Source organism: Cnephaeus nilssonii (assembly GCF_951640355.1).
Source record: "Cnephaeus nilssonii genome assembly, chromosome: 14".
NCBI classification, from domain to species: domain Eukaryota; kingdom Metazoa; phylum Chordata; class Mammalia; order Chiroptera; family Vespertilionidae; genus Cnephaeus; species Cnephaeus nilssonii.
The window spans coordinates 28,213,431-28,236,426 of record NC_137085.1 but is presented as its reverse complement, the minus strand read 5'-3'; the positions used below and the strand labels follow the sequence as shown (position 1 = coordinate 28,236,426).

The window sequence follows — 22,996 nt, the reverse complement described above, 5'->3', positions numbered from 1 at the left end:
GAGGGAGGGAGGGAGGGAGGGAGGGAGGGAGGAAGGGAGGGAGGGAGGGGAGGAGAGAGTGAGAGAGAGACAAACATGGATGTAAGAGAGACACATGGATTGGTTGCCTCCTGCACAAGCCCTGGGGTCAGGGATCAAACCTGCAACTCAGGTATGTGACCCTGACCAGAAATGAAACCCATGGACCATTCAGTGCCTGGGCCAGTGCTCTAACCACTGATCACACTGGCCAGGGCTGCAGTTTTAAAATTATGAGTCAGGTGCATATCCTATCTAATAAAGAGGTGATATGCAAATTGAACATCACTCCAACACACAAGATGGCCACCCCCATGTGGTCAAAGATGGCTGCCCCCATATGGACACAAGATGGCCACCACAAGATGGCCAGCATGGGAGGGCAGTTGTGGGCGATCAGGCCAGCAGGGGAGAGCAGTTGAGAGGGACCAGGCCTGAAAGGGAGGGCAGTTAGGGGTGACCAGGCCTGCAGGGGAGGACAGTAGGGGTGACCAGGCCTGCAGGGGAGGGCAGTTGGGGGTGACCGGGCCTGCAGGGGAGGGCAGTTGGGGGCAACCAGACCTGCAGGGGAGGGCAGTTGGGGTGACCAGGACTGCAGGGGAGGGCAGTTAGAGGTGACCAGGCCTGCAGGGGAGGGCAGCTGGGGGTGACCAGGCCTGCAGGGGAGGGCAGTTAGAGATGACCAGGCTGGCAAGGGAGGGAAGTTAGGGGTGACTGGACTAGCAGGGGAGGGCAGTTAAGGTCACCAGGCCAGCAGGGGAGGGCTGTTGGGGGCAACCAGGCCTGCAGGGGAGGGCAGTTGTGGGGGACCAGGCCTGCAGGGGCTGGCAGTTGTGGGGGACCAGGCCTGCAGGGAAGGGCAGTTGGGGGCAACCAGGCTGGCAGGGGAGCAGTTAGGCATTGATCAGGCTGACAGGAAGTGGTTAGGGGTGATCAGGCTGGCAGGCAGAAGCAGTTAAGGGCAATCAGGCAGGCAGGCAAGCAAGCAGTTCAGGCCTAAATGGGCAGTTGGACATCCCTCGAGGGGTCCCAGATTGGAGAGTGTGCAGGCTGGGCTGAGGGCTGGCCAACCCCCCCCCCACCACCACCATGCACAAATTTCGTGCACCGGGCCTCTAGTCTATATTATAAAAAGCCAGTGGCTGGAACGACCAAACAACCGGTCACCAGGAGGTGCATTGATGGGTCCCACGGCAGTGGTGGGACTCTGGGTCTCACGCGATTTCATGCACTGGGCCCTCTAGTCTTTTGATATGCTATTGGGCATCCACATTTTTTCAATGAACTTTGTATTTATATTCTTTATCTGTTTTTTCCACTGATTTTTCTCTTATTCATATCTAAAATCTCTCTAGATATTAAGGAAATTGGTGTTTTTTCGTCTGTGTTCTACTTTTTTCCCTACAATTTTGTTCTTTGTCTTTTTCCAAACATACAAAAGACATTTATTTAAACAGTCATTTATATTCTTTTTCTTTGTCTCATATTTGGAACAGATTTTAAAAGGCCTTGCCCACTCTAAGATTACAAAAATATTTCCCTTTTTTATCCTTTAGTTTTATTATGGTTTTGTTATTTTACATTTAAAATTTGATCAACTTGGAATTTATTTTGATATAGAAAGGGTGGTATGGATCCAACAGGCCCACTTGTCCCAACGCCATTAACTGAATCATTTACTTTTTTTCTTGGCTGTCGCTGTCACTAGTCACCGAGTCCTGCCTACCAGCCTACAGGGGCACCCTGCTACCTCAGCTGGACCCAAAGGCTCTGGCCCAAGTGCCACCGTCAGCCCCCGTCCTGTCTGTCTGTACAGCCTCTGAGACTGCCTCCTGCCTGCCGGGCTGGACAACCTCCCAGAACTGGCAGCTGAGTCCGACCCCGTGCTGCAGAGGCGTCTGTCTGGGTCCCTCGGACCAGCCCCCATGAGAAATAATAATAGCGACATGTATTGGGTGCTTGCTGTATGCTAGATAAAGTCTAAGCACCTTATATGTATTAATGCATTAATCCTTACAACCCTATGGGGTAGCTACTGTCACCATTTTAGAGATTTAAAACACACACACACAGCCCATAATTCTTATATAATTTACACAACATTACACAGCCAGTCAATGACAAGTTCACACCCAGCAGTGGGCCTCCAGGGCCCAAGCTCTTCATCTTCACACTGACAGCTACAGAGGCTGGCCCAGGGCCTGCCAGGAAGGCAGCTGCTTTGCATACACCAGGCACCTTCAGCCTAAACCTCCGGCCCTTCTTGACTCGACCTCTGCCTGGAACTCTGAAATGCCAGCCACGATCTGCCAGGAGGCCCACTCATCCCCGAGGCTGGAGCCGACCAGGGCTGCCCGTCGCACGAGGGGGATACATCCCAGGCCTTTGAATACTCGGCCCCCCACACACAGGGGATCCTGAAATCACCAGGCCCCGTGACACGAGGCTTCCCTGCCACTCCTCCCAGCCCCGTCCATGAGGCATTTTCTCTCCTCCGGCTTCATCCGAGCCGTCTACAGCCGGGTCTCATCACAGCCACGGCCCTGGCCCCAGCAGTCTCCTGCCTGACCCTTTCCAGGACCTCATCACCTCATTAAAACAAAAATGACCAGTCAAGTCCAGAAGCACCAAGCAGCCATTCTTCCCACCACACAGGCATTCTCAATCTCTCCCTTTCTCTCTCTCTTTCTCCCCACCATTTACCCCCCCCTCCCCCGCCAACACACACCCCAGATGCCCTCACCTGTCACGATGGGGTAGGTCTGCGGCCCAGGCACGCTGCTCCCGATATCGGCAGGGGTGGGGCTGGTCAGGTTGGCCTTCATGTCGTCCAGCCCTCCAGCCAGTGAGGCCATGGCCGAATACTCAGGGGTCTGAAAGAGATAACAAAACAGAGACGACTCAGCATCGAGACTCCAAGCACCCCAGCCAAATGCCACTGCCACATCCTGGGCTCAGCCACCTAGCTGGGCTGCCATGCCAGCGCCAAGGCCTCCAGGGGACTCACGAACGCCCAGGTGTTGAGAGGGCGAATTCGGCTCAACAGAACAAGACCGTATCCAGAATCAGCAATCCTGCCCAGGTGAAGAGGTGGGCAGGACTCAGTGCAGCTTCATAAGAATTCAAACCCAGCTCCTCTGTGGCCTGCAGGCTTCCCTCGCCCAGCCCCCGCCGCCAGAGACAACCATCATCGATGTGGAGAGGGAGACATCAGCACCAAAAACAAGGCAGAAATAAGTTGCCAAGAGGCTGGAAGGGGCAGTTTCTGATTCTGTGCTCTGAGATGTAGAGTCGCAGAAAAAAGGTTAACAAATTTGGGGCATCATCCCATCCAAGCCCTCCTTTCACACGAGGAAACCGAGGCCCAAGGGGAGGAGGGCTCTGCCCAAGGACAACAGGGCAGAGTCCCAGGGCAGGGGATGGTTCACCATAACCTCTCATCCCCAGTTCAATACATCACACCAGCTGACAGTTGGCGAGTGTTTGGGAATTCTGGGAGCCTTGTCAACACCTGTATGCTGAAACCTGCGAGGTGCATGCATCTGACTTTCCAAGTCCGGGCCAACCATGTGCATCTGGCCCACGAGTCACGCTCCTGCCTTTAAGCCATGTCATGAAAGGCAAGCTGGCCATGAGTCATTTCCTTGGCATCCAAGCTGCCGTCAGAATGGTCTCCAGAGGCGGCGGCAAGGATGCCACCTGGGTCTTCCCATTCAAGAGCGGACTGAATTATAAGCATGAGTGGCAGGTCTCTTCCACCCAACCCCCAGCCTGTTCTCAGATAAAGCAAATATTTGCAAACACCTAAGCCAAAGAATCTAGCTATACATGCCAAGCCCTGGTGTGGGGAGTTCCCTCCAGGACCCTGGCATTGTCAGTGGAAGACACATCCCTGTTTGTCCAGAATTCTGTCCTTGGCAGATAGGGGCAGGGCAGCAAGCAGTCTTCGGAAAGGACCCTGATAGGGTAACGAGACTGAGCCACAGGGAGAAACGGAGGAGCCTCTCGGTAGCGGGGACTCGGACTCGGGCACATTCCTGGCGCTTTTCTCTGCAAATAAGTTAGAAAGTGCTTCCTGGGCAGCTCCCAGGCCAGGCAGGGAGGATGGCAGCTGTGAGTGCCGGAGGTGCTGCAGGCACAGCACCTGAGGGGAAGTCTCGCTGAGGACAGCTCGTCCCGTGTTCCCAGGGTCCGTGAGTCATCTCCCGCACAGGCTGACTCTGACACGCAGAGAGGAGCAGAGGCCTGAGCCAGCCCGGGTGCTTCTCAGGGAGGAGGACAAGATAGGGACACGCCCCCCGACATCAGGAATCACTAGAAAGCTGCGGTAATTAAGACCGTGGGGGATTGGCACAGGGACAGCTAAATAGACCAATGAAACAGAGGCGAGTCCAGAAACTGACCCGTGCATATGTGGAACCCTGATATATGAGAGAGGTGAGGCACACATCAGCGGAAGGATGCTCTGTCTAGTAAACAGTGCGGGGTAGCTGCTATCCATTCAGAAACAAGAAGGGGAAAAGAAATTGGATCTTTACTTTATACCAGACACAAAAATCAATTCCAGGTGGATTAGAGACCTGAATGTGGAAGGCAAAAGCATCTAACGTGGTCAGCCAAAAATCTTTGGACCAAGTCTGTCCTTCATGAAAAAGGAAACATGTGGCCCTGGGATGCTCACACAGTGTTCTCAGTCACTGTGAGGACAGTGGTGGCTCCCGATCATCTCGCTGCCCTACTCCAATGCCTCCTCTGCCAGGAAGTCCTTCCTGACTACCATTCCCCAAGAGGCAGGAGCTCTGTTGACCCCAACAAGTGGTGCCAGGGCATAATCTTCCCAACCGTGTAAAAAGCTCTCATCAACCACTTACAGGATCTTGACCTGTGTCGTCCCATTTAATCCTTGCAATCACTCCATGCAGTAGTTTCTATGTCATACCCACTTTACAAACGAAGAAGCAGACTTCTGTTACAGAGGGAAAGTGGCTTGCCTAAAGTCACACAGCTTCCAGGTGTCAGAGACAGGATTCAAACGCAGGTCCACCTGACTCTAAGGTCCTGACAATCGCCCTAATTATTTCCACACTACAGTAGGCCCTGACCCTTTAACAGATATGGAATCAACTTGCTAATACCAACAGCTTAACCCATGAAATCAGAATGGACTGGACCCGGAAATATCCAAGGGTCTCACCCATAGATTCTGCTTGTGACTCTTTGTTTCACACCAAAGTGGATATGTATGTACTAGGTGGAGGTGAAAATATAGTTCTTGCTATAGGTCACAACCAGCATAGTCTTCATTCCACGCAGCAGGGAGCTGTTGGGGAAAGGTCGCTGTGCAGACTTCCCCCTGCATACATAGGATAGGACTTGGTCCGCGTGAGCCTCCTCGTTTGCTCAGGTGAATCTTGGAAGTAAAGCTCACCAAAAGCAGTTCTTTCAGTTCATTGCTGTGTGCAAAGACGGGAGATCAAAATGCCTCTGAAAAGGGTCTTTTCCTCGATGGTGTCTTTGGAGGGCCAGGCAGCATCGCAGCCAACAGTCAGCAACCCTGCACCCTCCCCACCCCACTGCCAACTTTTCCCCTTCCTGACTCCAGGCTGAACATCTGGGTCCGCAAAAGAAAGCTGCTATTTCCCCCCAAAAAGCAGAGCCATCCCGGGTTTGAGAAGATTACAAGAGAGTGACCATTAGGGACATCCTGCCTTTTCATTTCTTTAATGTCCACATGGAAGGGCCTTTCCGCTATTTAATAATTTTGTTTTCGTCAACAATCTCACTATCAGAGTTTTTCCGGTCACTTCAACAGTTGAGTTTGGATCATCATCTTTTCAAGATACAAAGTCTTCCGTCTGTGTTACACAGGAGGCGGAAGGTCCGACAATCCCATCGTCTGCCGGAAGGGAAAGTGGGCTTCCCTGAGAGCCGGGGCTCGGGGCTCAGCAGGACTTGGAAGCCAGCCCTCGCTGCCCTCTTCTGTCCGTGGCTCCCACTACTATTGCCTCGCAGGGCTGCCCAGAGCCCAGCCTCGCTTCTTTGGTGGGACCCCACAGCTCTTCCTCGGCTCCTGCAGGAGTCAGGGGACGCTGTCATTTAGTTTGGGCCTGTGATTACTCCCTACGTCCTCATCAGTGTCTGTCCCGCTGAGCTGCCTGTGACTTTTAAAGGCAACTGCATTCTCCCCAGTCTCCTGGGCTCCCTGAGACTTCGCTACACAGGCTGCTCCCCAGCCGCCCCCGGCACAGTCCTACCCCTGCCTGGAGGGCCCACCTCACTCAGACACGGAACTCCTACACTGTCCACAAGACCCAGCTCAAATGCCACTTCCTCCACGAAGCCATTCCTGGGCCCCACACTCCCACAAAGAAATCGTAACTCCCTTGTCTGTGCTTCCAGACTTGACTGTGTTTTGCCCGGATCTCCATTATCCCACCATAGGTAATGTTTGTCTATCTTCCTCTAGGGTGCCTTGAGGAACATGAAACATCCCTAGAGCCCGCTAAGTGCTTGTTGAATGAATGAATGTGTGGCCCCTTAGCATGACATTAGCCACAACAGTAAAAATTAACTAGGGAGTGATTCCACAGCAGCTCCAAGGGATACACAAACCTTCTGCCTCTACGTCTCCTCAAGTTAGGTGACCGGAAAACAACGTCCCTTGTATAGCATTAAAGCCCAGGCCAAGTACCTTCACTGCATATCAGGCATTCAACATTGGTCAGAGGCAATGAAAGGAAACAGCCATACAAAACGCTTCTTTTTTTTAGCCCCCATCCCATATGCTCATTAGAATATTCAAATTCCATATCAATCCCTCCTACAGTTCATTGCCAGGAAAAACTTTTTTCCTCCTGATGAATGGTTAACTTGTCTCTGATTGAAAAACAGGAACATTGGAAACCACTACATAATCCCTCTTTGCCTTGGCTGCCGGGAAGCTCGGTCAGATTCAGTGCTCAAATACCACAATTACATCATTGCTGGCACCTGGTGCAATGATCTTCCCCTTCCCACTACAAAATTTCTTAACTTTTTTTCAGCCTCAACTTAGATACCTGTAATTGTTTATTTTGCAAGACACCTCAAGTCCTTTGTGAAAGTGGAGGGTGGGAGAGGTAAAAAGAATAACAGAAAAGAAAGAAAGATTAGAAGAAAGAGAAGAGAGAAGGCATTATTGGTGCCTTTTTTCCTGGTTACAGGAAGTCAAGGGCTGAACAGTGGGGTGCAGAAAACCCTGGAATGCACATGGGCACACATGTGTGTTGGTGCACCCATGCACTTGTGAAAAAAGCTCCCTCCCCGCCCCCATTGACAGTCACAGGCAATAGCTATGCCCCACATCCCTGCTTCTCTGAGCTTTTGGAGTTCTTTCTTAGGATGTCATTTTGGACTTCTGCTCCCTTCCCATCAGGGCCCCCTGTTGCTGTCCTTGACTATGACCCAGGAAGAGAAATAAACTGAGGCCGCAATCAACATACTGTTTATTCCAGTGTAGCCAATTGGGATAAAACTTCTCTGCCTACGGCCACAGACTCCTGTGAGACCTCAAGGTCAAGACCACCAGGTAGGCACACCCTTCTCACAGACACCGCGTTCCAGATGTCTGAGCTAGAAGGATACTCAGGGTCATCTTTCCCAACCAACAAAAACTGAGGTACAAGGGGAGAATAGACTTCCTTAGCTCATTTTATCTGTAGCCTTTATGTCCTTTGACCCCATGGTAGAAAGAACAGTAAACTAGGAGCGATACCAGGGGGTTCTTGCCTCAGCTATACCTCTTTGTCACCGGTGTGACCTTATGCAAGCCAGGTGTGCTCTCTGAGCCTCAATTTCCTCGTTTAAAAAAAAAAAAAGAGATTTAAGTCTAACCCCCTTGCTGCCTGCTTGCCAGGGTGACTGTGAGGATCTGAAGGAGAAAAAGAAGGGTAGCACCTTGGAAACTAAGCAATGTTAAAGTTTACAAAATCCTAGAAGGGACTCAAGGAGGCGCGTGCCTCAGGAAAGTGTATGCTGGATGTCATTTGGGTCCCTAGGAAATTACCTGGAAAAGGACTGCCTGGGGCTGCACCAAGTATTGTCTCATCAGCACGGGGCACCACTGCCATAGCATGGAGGAGAAAAGAAACACAGACACGTGAGAAGGAGGGCAGTATGAAGGAGGGCAGCGCAGGGGGACGAGGCTGCAGGGCTGGCTACCGCAGGTGGCCACCTTGGGCCAGGAGGCTTCCCCATCACCTGCTGAGTTCCTCCAAGCTCACTGCTGGGCCTCAGGTAGTCCTCAGGAGCTGGGCCAGAGCCAGGCCAACCACTCCCATCTGGAGGGACCAGACACCTGCCTGTCTACACACCTACCCAGAGGAGGATAAGAGCTGGAGCAGGAGAGGCATGTCCCCAGGACCTGGCCTGAGGACCTGAGATTGAGGAGGCAGAGGGGTCTGGATGTCTGAGGCAACCAGGTTGGACAAGGGTCTGTGGGCAGGTCTCTCCCGTCACTGGCCTCTGCTTCCCCATCTGTCTGAGGACTTGCACTTGACCTCTTAAGTCTCCTGCCATTGTTGATGCTGTCTGCCGCTGTAATGGGCCATATGACAAAGTAGAGATCCCCTCTTAAACAGATGAATACCCAGGCAAGGAAAGAGAGATAGAGAAGGTCCTATAGGTTAGAGAAAACTTGGAGACTCATCAATCAATCACAATATGGACCCTGATTCCAACAAACAAACTGTAAAAAATACAGCCATAAAAATATATTTTATGGTATAATGAAATATTTTGAAATGCAAACTTCGATTGGGTACCTGATGGCCTTATAGGGTTTGGTTATACTTTTTAAGGCCTCGTCTTTTAAAGAGTCATTTTGAAATATTTGCAGATGAAGTGATATGATGTCTGGAGTTGGCTTCACAATAAAGTGGGATTAACAAAAGTGGTATATCAGCCTGGCTGGTGTGGCTCAGTTGGTTAGAGCATCGTCCTATGCACCGGGCAGGGCACATACTCAAGTTGCAGGTTTGATCCCCAGTCGGGGCATGTACGGAACGCAACTGGTATTTCTCTCCCTCTTTCTCCAATAATTTTTTTAACTGGTATATCCATGCCATGGAATACTAGTCAACAATAAAAAGGAACAAGGTACACGTTACATCCTGGGTGAACCTCAGAAGCATGTTAAGTGGAAGAAGTCAGATAGAAACGGAATGTCCAGAACTGGCAAATCCACAGACACAGAAAGCAAGTAGGGGTCGGCTGGAGCTGGGAGGGAGCAGGGCCAGCTATAAACCCACATGAGGGATCTCTGGGAGGGATGGAACTGTGCTAAAACTAGACTGTGGTGTTGGTGGTGGCACAACTCTGTAAGTTACTAAAAATCACTGACTTGTGAGCTTCGAATGAATGAAGTTTATGGTATAAAAATTAGACTTTAGCCCTAACCGGTTTGGCTCAGTGGATAGAGCATCAGCCTGCGGACTGAAGGGTCCCAGGTTCGATTGCGGTCAAGGGCATGAACCTTGGTTGCGGGCACATCCCCAATAGGGGGTGTGCAGGAGGCATCTGATCGATGTTTCTAACTCTCTATCCCTCTCCCTGTAAAAAAAAATCAATAAAAAAATTTTTTAATTAGACTTTAATGAAACTGTTAAAATAAAGCGGAGTATGGGGAGTATAGGAGTATCAATGAAACAATACTAGCGTGAGTCAATAATTGTTGAGTCTGGGTAAAGGTGCTTAGAAGGTGATTAGACTATTCCGTCTACTTTTGAAATTCTCCATAATTAAAGTAACAAAATCCAAACAGCATGTATCTGACTCATGGCACCACTTGCCAGCAGCATCCGCCAGCTGCCCAGCAAACACCTGTGGAATAATGAGAGGACCCAGGAGGCTGAAGACAGCCGGGCATTTACTCTTTTCAAGGCCACTGTCCCTCCATCTCAGGGACTCCCGGTTCCAAACACGAGAAGCATAACTCTCATCTGCCGAGCGCTTTCCAGTCTGCAAAGCCCTTGCAGGCCCATTAGACCCTTGGGGATCCTGGGGTGTGGCAGACACAGAGGCAGAGCTCAGAGACGGGAGCCTTGGTGTGCCAACTCCAAGCTCAGTGCCAGGCCGTTGCCCCAGAAGTGAATTTGGAGAAGTCTTCCCCACCAGCCCTGAGCGTAAAGCTCAGGGGAACATCCTCTCCATGAAGCTCTCTGGCCACAGACCGAACTCTACTCCCCAGCTAGGGAGAGAGCGCTAAATCTAAAGCAAGAAGGAAGAAGCAGTCCACACCTTTTAAACCTGGCCACACAAAACTGCACCTGCCAAGCGTACGTTAAGGGATAGTTCTGTCTTGGTGACAATGGATTGTACTGATTGGCAGGGAGCCTGGAGACCTGGGCAGACCCCGCTCCTCTCTAGGCCTCAGGGACTCCATCTGCCAAATAAGGGAGATGGACCGGAATTGTCCTTCTGGTTCCGAGGCTTCACCAGGTCTGTGCTCCACCCAGCTGGGTCCCCACCGTGTGGAACGGGTTTCTGCCTGATGTGGCTGAGGCTGGCCTTAGGCTACACTCTGTGGTTGGGGAGGATGTTGCCCATTTTACCCAGGCCCCTGAACCCAAGCACCTGTAGCCATCGGGGGAGGAGTGTGGCTGAGGAAGCTCACCAGCCCTGGGCCCGGAGGACAGGGTTCAAGTGTGATGCTGTACTATAATTTTGAAAGATGTTATCATTGGGGGAAACTGGATAAGGGTATATGGGACTCCTCTGTATTATTTCTTACAACTGCGTGTGAATCTACAATTCTCTCAAAATAAAAAGTTTAATTTATTTAAAGTTTAATTTTTTTAAAAAGTAAAAAAAAAAAAAAAAAAAAAAGAAGGTTTTAGCATTCCATCCCCACTAAACCTAATAAAGATTAACTTGAAAAAAAAATGTTTGTTGAATGGAGACTATGAATGATGCTTGCAAAGGTACTCCATAATCTACAAAGTGCTGCTGTTAGTATTAACGGGGCAGAAAAAATGCCAAGGATTCTGAATGGCCTCCCACTTCCGGGAAGCCTTCCCTGATTTCCTCTCTCTGTGCTCCCAGAACACCTAAGTGGACATATTATCTACCACTGCACCTGGCTGTGTATTGTACACTTAATGGTTTAGGGCCCTCATCCCCCAACTGGAGTTTGAACTTCACGAGGATGGGGCTGTGTCTCCCTCACCTTTGTGACGGCAGCTCCTGGCCCAGTGCTCAGCTCTGAACAGATCTGACATACATGCCTATGGAACCAAATGAACTGGGACAGGTACGATGGCCTGGCTCTGCCAACAGCACCCGAGGTGCTTCCCAGGGTCACCGAGAGGATGAGTGATCTCAGGGTGCTTTTATTCATCAGAAAGCACCATCAGCATGAAAGACATCCCCTTTATTCATCTGGCTCTCCAGAGCTGTGCCCGGGCCTGAGTCAGATGGTTTACAGTGGAATCCGGGGGCTTCCAGGAAGAGACCTGCAAAGTTTAACGGACTCATCTCTCCCTGCTCTGTTTACGGCCTGCCAGGCTCCCCTCCAGCACAGCCCCAAACACGCTCCCAGGTGGTGGGCAATGGCAGGGGAAGCCCGGGGAGGAAACTGAAATCAGGTATTGTGGTTTCTGTCTGGGAGAAACTTTTCCAGCAATGACTAAATAGGAGCCCCACACCCCCTTCCCTACCCTGCTCCCGGCCACTTAGAGAATCTTTGTGAGCCCCAATCTCAGGGCCCAAAGGAGCTCAGGGGTGATGGAGGCTGATCTTTACATGATGCTTCTTGAAACCCACCAGTGACGGGGCGCTCCCTACTTCCTGAGGCAGCCACCCCACGGCCACACAGCTCTGGCCAGGAGAAAGTGCTGAATCTGCCTCTTGAGGACTCTGTGTGTTAGTCCTGGGTGTGCTCTCTGGGATCCAGTTCCAGCCAATGTCCTCCTGGGCCACGGTGTCAGTGCTGTCCCCACCCGAACCCAAGGCAAGGGCTCCGGTCCTCCACTCCTCATTCTGCACTCCCTGGCTGGGGCATGAAACGCTTGCTTCTGCTTTTGCGCCTCATCACCTGGCTGACTCATGCTGTTCCCACAGTCAATGCAGCGCTCACGACAAGTTCATTAGAAATGGAAAGTGATTTTGCATATGACTTTTTTTGGTAAATATATATTTATTTCAGAAAGGAAGAGAGAGAGAGAGAAACATCAATGATGAAAGAGAATCATTGATTGGCTGCCTCTTGCACACTCCATCCTGCGGGCATGTGCCCTGACCGGAAATCAAACCGTGACCTTCTGGTTCATTGGTCGACGCTCAACCACTGAGACACATCGGCTGGGCACATGATTTTTTCAAGCATTCATTTTCTCCCACCCCTAACCAGCGTGCTATTTGCAAACCAGAATGCCCTGTGCCTTTGGGTAATGTCAACCCGAGCCATACAGGCCCCAGTCCAAACCCCAACCTATTTTTCCCACTTCAACTCGGACCTGCCCTACGTGCAAACACTGCCCTCTACTTTAACCACAGCATGCACACACGTCCCTCCACGCAAAGCCTTTGCTCACACTGTTTTCCCAGCCTCGCCCCAGTCTAAATCCCTGTCCTCGAAGGCCCAGTTCAAATACCATCTCTTCCTGGATGCTTTCTTTGAAATAAATCATTTCCTTCTGTGAGTTCCCATGGCATTTCCCCCACACTGTTTAGGACATCAGTCCCATGCACTTTATTCTGGTCATTTGCCACTGTGTCTGCTCTCCCTCTGAGATGACGAGGCTCCCATGGGCAGCATCCCCACCGGGTTGGAAGCCAGGTCCCACCAGCAGGCCTGGGTGGGACCTATTGGATGGGAGCTGGGCGAAGGAGAGAGGAAAGGAACCAAGGACTCTGGGCCGCTCTGGGCCTTGAGAAGAGAAGAAGGCCCTGGGCTCAGAGCATTCCAGCTCTTGCACTTGTTTTCCCAAATATAAGAGAAGAAATGGCAAGGCTTGGAGCACAAAACTCTGCATCGGGAAGAGGAGAGCCAGACCGCCAAGGCTCCTGAAGGGTAAGAAGATGCAGTGGGGGAAGTCGTGTCGGGGAGGGAGGAGGGCTCCCTGTGTGGGAGTTCGGGGTCTGCTCAGGCTCCGCCTGCTTGTGTGATGAGCAGCTGCAGATCCTGATGTGGAGAAGAGGAGGGGAGTTCCAAAACAAAGCAACGTCTCGGGCAGCGAAATGCCACAGGCTTCTTCCAAGAGGCTCATGGTGTGGCCTGGCTGTCCCTGCTACAGGGCGAGGAAGGGAGTAGGACAGGGAGGCCCCTCACCCCAAAGGAACACAACCCTCTTGGCTACCAAGGGGCCTGAATGGGGCATGCAAAGGGAGGCCCGTCATCCTAACCTGGATGCTCATAGTTCACTTCCTTCTGAACAGACTCCCCAGCTGTAGGAGGACAGAAAGGCTATCCTGGGCCATACATGCAAAGACTTCCCTCTGTACTGTAAGATCAATGGGGTGGGGGCAGAGAGGTAGGCCTAGCTGCCCCTCACCACCACTTCCACCTCCTCCATCCTCCATCCTGCTGCTGCTGAGTGGTGGCACACGTGTCCTCCCCTCCACCCCCCCTCTCCCACCCCTCGGGTCAAAGGCTACGCCTCTGCCCTTTCAGCTCCCTGTCAGAAAGAACTTGCTAGCAGGCAATATTCTGCAAAGGCAAACAGGCCGTCTTGGGAGGGAGTACCTGCTTTGTCACCAAAGTGTGCTGGGGCCCAAACAGAAACTGTGCAAGGGAAGTACAGGCAAGAAGGCTGAGAAGGCCGGGCGTCCTCTGGCTAATTCAGACTCCTGGGTTTGCCATTCAGAAGACTGCCAGCTCTCACCCTAACGCTCACATACAGAACAGCAGTCAGAACCCCCTGCACCTCCCGGATGCTTACTCCACACCAGCTACTGTTCTAGGTGCTAAAACACATTAATTTATTTAATCCTTACAACAGCCCTGTGAAGTAAGTATTATGATCCCCCTTTTACAGGGGATGAAAATGAGGCACAAGGGGCCAAAGCAATGTGTCCGAATCACCCCCAGCAGTTCGACTCCAAGTCCAAGGTCTTCGACAGCAGCTCTCTGCCACAGTCATTAACCCCGCCCCAGTGCGATGAGGACATTGAGGGCAGAGCAGCTGAGTGAGCTGTGGAGAGGGAGGTTAGACTCAGGGATCACCTGATCCCAAAGGCTGTGCTCTTCACTGTGATTCTATCATGTCCCACAGGCCCAGGGTGAGGAATGGCAGCTGCTAGGCCAGGGGCACCTTCTCGTGCTTCGTGATCTCTTCAGACACCCGCCTGCTCTGACCCGGGACAAGGCCATTCCCCCACTCTGAGTGCCCTTTCCCTTCCTTGTCTACCCACCCCTGCTCAGGAACAACTTCCTGTAGGAAATGTTTACACATGGTTTAGTCACAGAGGTCAACTTCATCCTTTATTCTCCCCGCTTAGACTCAGAGGATGGCCTGTATGATCAATTCAGAGGACAGCTGTGCCCACATTTTTGTCAACATTAGTAATTCATCTTAACATTCCTGAAAATAATAGAAAAAATAAATGAAAACATGTGAGATCGTTAAGGAAAATTCAGGCATCAGACTGTTTGCTTGGTTCAGGCACTGTGTTCTATACTGAAAATAGTATGCTGGCTTTTCAAAAGATCAGAAATAAAAGGAAGGAGATCCTAGGCTTGGGTTTTTAGCTATTATTTGTAAGCTCCCATTTTAGCTAATGTAAATAATAGCGAGAAACCTAACACAGTAACAACTGTGTTTCTGTTTAACCACCGTTTTATCAAGTTTCACTTAAGAGCCCTTGCTTTTAATTACTGGAAATTGGTTTGCGTTTTTGCAGTTATGTGTCCATTCCATGAATCTTGCATTTTGTACCTGGAAACAAAGCATAATAATCATTCTTTGTGCTAACACCTATAATTTACTTAAACAAGCAAGCCATTGGGCCTTAAGATTGGACATGTAAACAAACACCCGAGTTTTAACAATTCCCTTTTCTCCCCCATACACACATGGTAAATTGAGCCTCCTGGTGTTATTTCCTTCACCTCCCTCCCACAAATCAAACCTCAAATGATATAAACCTGCTGGACAGAGACTCCACACAAATAAACAAAAGCTTTCAAACCGAAGGCAGAGGAGTTCCTATCTCCCCATCCAACCACTCCCACTGCCTCCGCCTGCTCCAACAATACAGCCTCTTCCTGCCCAACTGTCCTGGACACCCCGAAATATCTCATTTTCATTTCCAGGAGAGGAAGCGATGTGATCCCCCAATAAAAGTTCAGTACTAATAGTAAGCTGGAAAAACCCAAGCAGACTGCTCCTTGCCACCCGTGTCAAGCTCACAAAGAGAAAAAACGGTACCATCCGACATGGTTGGGAGAGTTTAATCCAAAGCAGTGCTAATTAATATCCCCGGCTTTCCAGAAGCCAGAGCCACATGCAGCTGCGAGGACAGCAAGGCTGTTCTGCCTTCAGTTTTATGGGGAGAACATTTTCATTACAAAGCCTCCTCCCAGGCCCTCCTCGCCCAGCCAGGTTAGCCTGGAGAAGGATGATCCATGTATCAGAACTCCTCTCCCCGTTAATTATATTATTTACATCCCATGTTAAACGTTTACTGGTGCAACTCCCTGTGCACCTGGTCAGAGCCCTTCCAACAAGCCACGGTACCTTCCCACACCCCCTCCTCAGGGTCAGTTCAGGCACTGGTCCCCAGAAGGTGTCAACTTTTTGAAATGTGCGTTGGAGAGAGAGCTGACTCCAGTGGCGTTTTCTGCCTCCCTGACACATATATTCCATTTGGGAAAAAAAAAAAAAAACGAATGTTGAAGGTTCTAAACAGATTCATTTGTGAAATATGCATGGACTTAAGGGTTTAGCGTGGTTTAGCACCCCAGAGACCCCTAAACCCTGGGAGATGCCCCCACCCAAATCAAGCACCCCTCCCCGCCCCCCCAGCTGTTACAGCAGAGTTGACCCTTTTTTAACCCAAACTGCCAGGCCTGGTGGGACCATGTGTCTTACCATTCTATTCTGAAACCCGCATGCTCAAGGCTGTCTCTTTCCAGCCTCCTAAAGGGACCCCAAATCCAATCTAAATGTTTCGAATTTACCTGTTTGTCTTTTATACATATAAATAGCTGCATTTCCATTCTCTCTTTGTTTCTCATTTTCATTTGGTCCTAATATCTGCATGTAAATGTCGGAAAATAGCATCTGTAATTGGAGATTATGAAGTATGGCCAGCTCCTGACAGGCCGCTAAGGAAGATGGATTATCCTCATTTTTCTGTAAATTTTGTCAATTTTGGAATTCATAAGCTATCAACACTGATCAAAATGGGACTTCACAGCTGTGTCAAAAAAAAAACGAGAGAGCAAAGGAGAGAGAGACGGGGAGCGAGGGTGAGAGTGCGGGCTGGTGGCTGCGCACCGGGGCCGGTGGGTGGCCGGGGTGTTGGCACAGCAGCCTGGATGCCCAGTGTCGCCAGCGGCCACCCCCTCTCCCCTAGGCCCTCCCCTCCCGGGGCGTCCTGGAACTTAGGGTGGGGCTGCCTAGTCCCCGGACTAAATCAAATAGCTAAATCACACGCTGGAAGGCCGCAAATCCTCCCAGGCACCCACTCAAACCCGAGGCTTAATTTATTGCCCGGCGCTGCCTTCCTTATTTATCCAGGGGCGTCGGCAGGCGCCCTCCGCGCGGGCCTCCGAGATGTGCTACTCCTTCCAGACCCTCACGGCCCACTTGAGGCAATTGTGCGGGTCTCTCTCTCTCAATTTTCCCATTACTGGGAGTAAGTACTGTTGGGACTCTGTAATAGCCCAACTGCAGCCCATATCAATAACAGATGAGGTTTAATCGTCCAACACAAAAATTATTTAGGCGCAGTAAGGACATTCAATGTCATTTGCATAATGGCATTTCTATCGCACGCACCTAACCCGTCTTGCATAAACAAGGCCTTGGGACCATAAATAATAATAAATCATGACGTCTGCACGCCTCTTGCGGTAATAGGAGCCACTCTTTGTGGAAATTATTTCCGCGGGAAATGGGCACTGTAATTTTAAAGACATGTGGCACGGTGAGGCGTGGTAAATCACGCAGGCGGAGGTTCCCCAGGGGCCGCCCGGGGCCTGCCCTGAGCCCACAGCGACATCCCCGGGCCACCGCAGGAGGAGGGCCCGCCTTGAGGGGGAAGCCATACAGACATCAGTATTGGCCGAGCAAACAAGAGGGCAGGACGGTCAGAGCCAGCGCAGGGAGAGGCAGAATCGGACCTGGAGAAGCACCCAGGCCTCAGGTCAGAAACCATCTTTGTTCCAGGAGAATGGAGGCTCCCAAGGGACAGCCATCGTCCATGTCTGTCTGCTCCGTCCCCGGCTATACCTAGAGCAGTGCCTGGCACCCAGCAGAAATAGCCTACGAGCTCCAGAAATATCCTGAAAGAAATGAGAGAGAGGAGAAGAACCCGGGGGGGCCCAGGCGGTGAGTGCATGAGAAAAGCCTGAAAGAAGGTTACGGTGAGCCAGACAGAAGCACGGACCAGGGGGATTGAGGCAAGGACTGGCACAGACGCGCTGGTGCCGCTGAGCAGAGTGACAGTGAAAATGCCCAGTACTCCCTAACTCTGGCTGCACCCTGAAAAGCGTGTGCTTCCCAGGAAATGGCCTGGCAGCCACAGTGCTGCCCCTCGGAGGGAGAAGAGACGGCATTGGAATTGTTAGTCGAAGACCTATCTGTAATGAGTTAATTTTACTAGGAGAGAAGCACTACTTGTGTCACCAAGATGTCTAAAGTTGATGAAGCTTCCTACCTCTGTGCCCGGGCACATGCTCTTCCTTCTACTGGAAAACCAAAGGCTAGGAAAATGCTGATGGATCAGCAATAAAGGGCCGGTACGTGATCCAGCAACAACAGCGTTTCTCTCCCGGAGGAACGAAGAGAAACAGCCATCACCGCTCCATCAAGACTGTGCTGTGCTGGCAATGAGGTCAATCACAGGCCCGCACCACCTCGCGGGAGGCTGTGGCACCTACAACGCCACCTTCAGCTTACCCGTGACCTCACTTTCCCCAAAATGTGAAAACTTTGCTCAAAAGCCAAACACAGTCTGCAGTTTAGTTATTAGGACTGTATCAATGACAGTTCCTTAGTTTTGACAAACGGACAGTGGTTCCATAAGACGTTAGTTAGCAATAGGGGAAACTGAGTGAGAGGTATGGGGGAACTCTGTACTATCTTTACAACTTTTCTGCAAATTTAAAATTATTCCCAAATTAAAAAAATGTATGTTAAAAAAAAAAAAAGCCAGACCTCACTCATATAAGAGAAAAGCAAATTAAAGCCACCAGGTATTCTTTTTCATCTATCAGATCAGCAACGAGTCAAGAGATTAATAACACATTATGTGGGCAGACTGGGGAACCAGGTCTTGCCACTTCCTGGAATGAACTTCATTGGAGAGCAGGGGTCTACCTTTCAAAATTCCTAACGCATATACCCTGATCCAGCCATTCCATCCCTGAGAATTTATCCTGCAGGTATAACTCCGCGTGTGCACAAATAAACATGGACAAGGACGCTCACTGCAGCCTTTTTTGAAAAATAAAAAGATTGGAAGCAACTAGTAGGCGACTTGAGCCCCTCCCTATTCTGATACCCCATACAATGGAATGCTATGCAGCTGTTAAAAAGAATTACCGGTATATGGAACAATCACCAAGAAATATCTATTAATGGAGAAGAGAAAAAATAGAACAACGCATATAGTATGCTACCATTTGTGTCCCAAAGAGGGGAGATATATATAGAAATACATCTTCGCACACAGATACCTTACCCTCACCAAAGTATGCATGTGACTCTCTAAAGAATACCGAAGAAACTGGTCATGGCGGTTGCCTCCTGGGAGGGGAACTGGGTGGCTGAGAGAAAGGAGTAAGGAGGAGACTTACTTTTCACTGTATACATTTGGTATTGTCTAAGGTTTTTACCATTCGCATGTACTACTTATTAAAAATTTTTGAATAAAAAATATGAGTGTTGCTCAGGTAAGTGGCAATGAGCATATGCTGCCTGAACTTGAACAGGGCTATAGCTGCGCCCATGGGCCCCTCAGGACCCCGTGTAGTTCTGAGAGGTGCCCTGTGTAGTTCTGTATCACCCACCATGTCTGGCATGAGTAGCCCAGGCAATGAGCTCAGCGGCTGGATGCATGAATTCATTTAACCACCTGTCTAGGACCCTGCCCCACGCCTCAGCTCAGCGGAAGGACTGAGACCCTCCTACACCAGACCCACAGCTCCAGGCAGAGCTCAGGTCTCAGAAAAAGTGACACTTGGCATTTGAACGGAGAAACGGGACAGGCTCCATTTCTCTGTTTCAAACGCTTCGTGACTTCGTACTGCACAGAGACCCTCACTTAAACCTCAAGCAACCGTGTAAGGCAAACACTCATTACCTCCGTTTTGTCGATGAAGGAACTGAGGCTTAGCAGAGCCCAGTAACCAGCCCAAGCCCACGCAGCTGGTAGGCAGTAGAATTGGGACCTAGCCCAGGCCGTCTGGCTCCAGAGCCCACACTCTCAAATCCATGTTCTCCACACCCTCAAAGCCAAGGTCAGGGCTAGGGGCTTATGAAGCTTATGAACTCACTACAAGCTGGAGAAGAGAAACCTGATGCGTTACTTCAGAATCCGTGAGAGGCAGACGGTCCATTACTCATGGGTTCTCCCACCGACTCTCGGGCCAGGCAAGGTTCTCCTAGGCCCTCCCTAACGAGCAAGCTGAGAAACCATGACTGTCCTCCAGACCCAGGAATGACTGCCACAGGTGTCTTAGGGTGGCCCTCATGCAGGTTCAGGCATCAGCCCCAAAGTGCAACTCAGTAAAAATAACTCTAAGGAGCCTGTATGGTGGTTATGCAATTCAACGACCTCAGTTCACAGAGCTTGGAAAATAAACTTCCCCAGAACCAGCCTGGGCCCGCATTCACCAGGGTGAAACAGCTAGAGATCATGACCCCAAATCTGCCATCTGAGGGGATCCAATGGCAAGGACAGGTCCTCCCATAAGATTTTTTGCTATAGCTGAGCTTCTCCAAGGTAATGAGGGTTCATCTTTCCAGGTTGCATGTGAACACGTCTGAGCTGTTCTGCCCTCCCCCCACCCACCCCAGCGCAGAGGCAGGTTCCTGCCTGCTGGGTAATGGAAGACGAAGCCAGGTGCTGGTGATAGGTCACAGGCTGGCCTGGGCCCTTTGCGGGTAAAGTCCGTTGTAGGGCATTAGGATTCAATGGTGAGCTCTCGGGCATCCCCAAGAGACACTTGAGGCGACTTATTTACCAACAGGCAGGTCCCCAACAGAATTTGAAAGCCCTACGGCCCACTTTCTGATTCTTAGCTCCTAACTTCCCAAAGCACAGGTCCTAAAAACAGGAACTTCTTTTAGATTTTTAAAGTTTTAGAATACTTGGCCCAGGGCCATCCTTTCTGGCAAATTGGATCAGCTGGCTAGATCTTGAATGAGATAGAGGAGCCAAAACCGGAGGGAGGTGGCTACTTTTTCCAAATCCCAAAAATCTATTCTAAAGAGGATCAGAAGCCCAGAGAAAGGTTAGCAGCAGGAGAATCTATAGCGTAGCCCCCAGGGCACAGACAGCAAAGGACGTTCCAGTCTTATTCCATATGCTATAATTTGACACCCAGTTCTCTGTTCATAATGAATTTGTAAGAACAATCTGTATAAATTACTATACCTGTTCCTACGAGTGTCTCATAGGGAAGCCATGCTCCCCTTCCCATAGCTCCAGGCGCAATCCTCACACTCCAACAACCAAAAGTGATGAGCACTGAGGTTTAAAAGATGATGACGACCACACTGTTTAACAAACCTACTGCATGTGTCTTTCCAGCCAAATGTAATGTAAATAATTTTCAACCCGGCTAAGTAGCTCAGTGGGTTAGAGTCGTCCCGATACCCCAAAGTTGCAGGTTTGATCCCCCATCAGGGCACATGCAAGAATCACATAATCCTACATAATGAAAGTGTAATATACAAATCAACCGAATGGTGGAACAACTGGTCAGCGGGGGGCGGGGCCGGCGAGCAGGCGGCACCAGGCCAGCCAAGGCACGTGCCAGCGGGCAGAGGGAGGAGACGAGGATCGGGGTGCAGGATGGGGGTGGGAGGAGGCAGGGCTGTCTGCTTGCTGGCTGGCTCTGCCCCCTGATCGGCCCTCCCAGTCGCCTCCTGCAGAAAGAGGCCTGACTGCAGTTTAGGACATCCCCTGAGGGTTCCCGGACAGTGAGAGGGCACAAGTCAGGCTGAGGGACCCCCCTGAGTGCACGAATTTTCATCACCGGGCCTCTAGTCCTATATAATAAAAGCCTAATATGCTAAGTGTCTGGTCAACGTGTCGGCCATTCAACTAATCAAAGCATGATATGCTAAGGCCGCTCAACCACTTGCTATGATGTGCACTGACCACCAGGGGGCAGATGCTCTGACCGGTAGGTTAGCTTGCTGCTGGGATCTGGCCGATTTGGACTGAGTGAGACAGGCTGGACATGCCCTGGAGCCCTCCCGCAGCCAACCTCCCACATCTCTCTCCGGCCCCAATTGTGCACTAGTGGGGTCCCTCGGCCTGGCCTCTGCCCTCTCGCAATCTGGGACCCCACAGGGAATGTCAGAGAGCCAGTTTTGGCCCAATCCCACAGAGGGCGTGCTGCTCAGCCAGAAGCCGGGCTCACGGCTGGTGAGCGTAGCAGCGGTGGTGGGAGCCTCTCCTGCTTCCACGGCAGTGCTAAGGATATCCAATTGATGGCTCCCCAGGGGGAGCAGGCCTAAGCCAGCATTCAGACATCCCCCAAGGGCTCCTGGACTGTGAGAGGGCACAGGCTGGGCTGAGGGACACCCGCCCCCCCCCCAGTGCACAAATTTCGTGCACCGGGCCTCTAGTGAATGCATAAATAAGTGGAGCAATAAATCAATGTTTCTCTCTTTTCTTCTCTCCCTTCCTCTCTCTCTAAAATCAATACAAAAATATTTAAACCTTGTTTGGTATCAACTATCATCCCCTCAGTTTCCTCATCTTTTTTTAAATATGTTTTTACTGATTTTAGAGAGAGAGGAAGGGAAAGGGAGAGTGAGAAGAATCGAGCCTGCAACTTGAACTTGGGCAGGTGCCCTGACCAGGAATTGAACCTATGACTTCTTGGTGCACAGGACAATGTTCAATCCACCGAGCCACACTGGCCAGACTCATCTCTCTCTCTCTCTCTCTCTCTCTTTCTCTCTCTTTTGTTAATCCTCACCTGAGGATATTTTTTCCATTGATTTTTAGAAAATGTGGAGGGAGGAAGAGAGAGAGAAAGAGAGACATTGATGTGAGAAGGACACATCGATTGGTTGCCTCTCACAAGTGCCCTCATTAGGGCTGGGTATCGAACTTGCAACCCAAGTACAAGCCCTTGACAGGGACTGGAACCCTGTGACCCTTTGGTGCGTGGGCCGACGCTCTAACCACTGAGCCACCAGCCAGGACTGGGCTCCTCATCTTTTAATGAGAAAAATAAACACCAACCTGGATGAGTTTGTAATGAGGAGTAAATGAATAATACAAATAAAATACTTAACTGTATGCACTGTCTATATATTCTATTATTACATTATATGTTGTTATGTTACATTGCATCGTATTTAGTGTGTGTGTGTGTGTGTGTGTGTGTGTGTGTGTGTGTGTTTCAACAGGCTTTCCAGAGTCATCAACCCTCACACTCTGGCCACCTGAAACTTCTCCCCCTTCCCAGATTGTACATGCTTTTGCTCTTCCTCTTCTCCACCTGCCACCTCCTTATTCATCCTCGTCCTTGTCCACTTCCTGTACAGCCCCCAGAGTCTAAGCTCTGTGGGGGCAGGAGCCTTGTCTGCAC

The 22,996-nt window shown here is 50.6% G+C and overlaps 1 protein-coding gene across 8 annotated transcripts in view; it reads right to left on the bottom strand.

The window, feature by feature from the left end:
• PAX5 (paired box 5) overlaps positions 1-22,996 on the bottom strand; it is a gene marked incomplete at both ends in the record, with an annotated part of 152,272 nt that overhangs the window by 54,270 nt on the left and 75,006 nt on the right. For all 8 annotated transcript variants that reach the window (XM_079791276.1, XM_079791278.1, XM_079791279.1 and 5 more), the window contains one exon: positions 2,762-2,891. In XM_079791276.1, the coding sequence (XP_079647402.1) occupies positions 2,762-2,891 (130 nt within the window). The remainder of the gene's footprint in view (positions 1-2,761; positions 2,892-22,996) is intronic.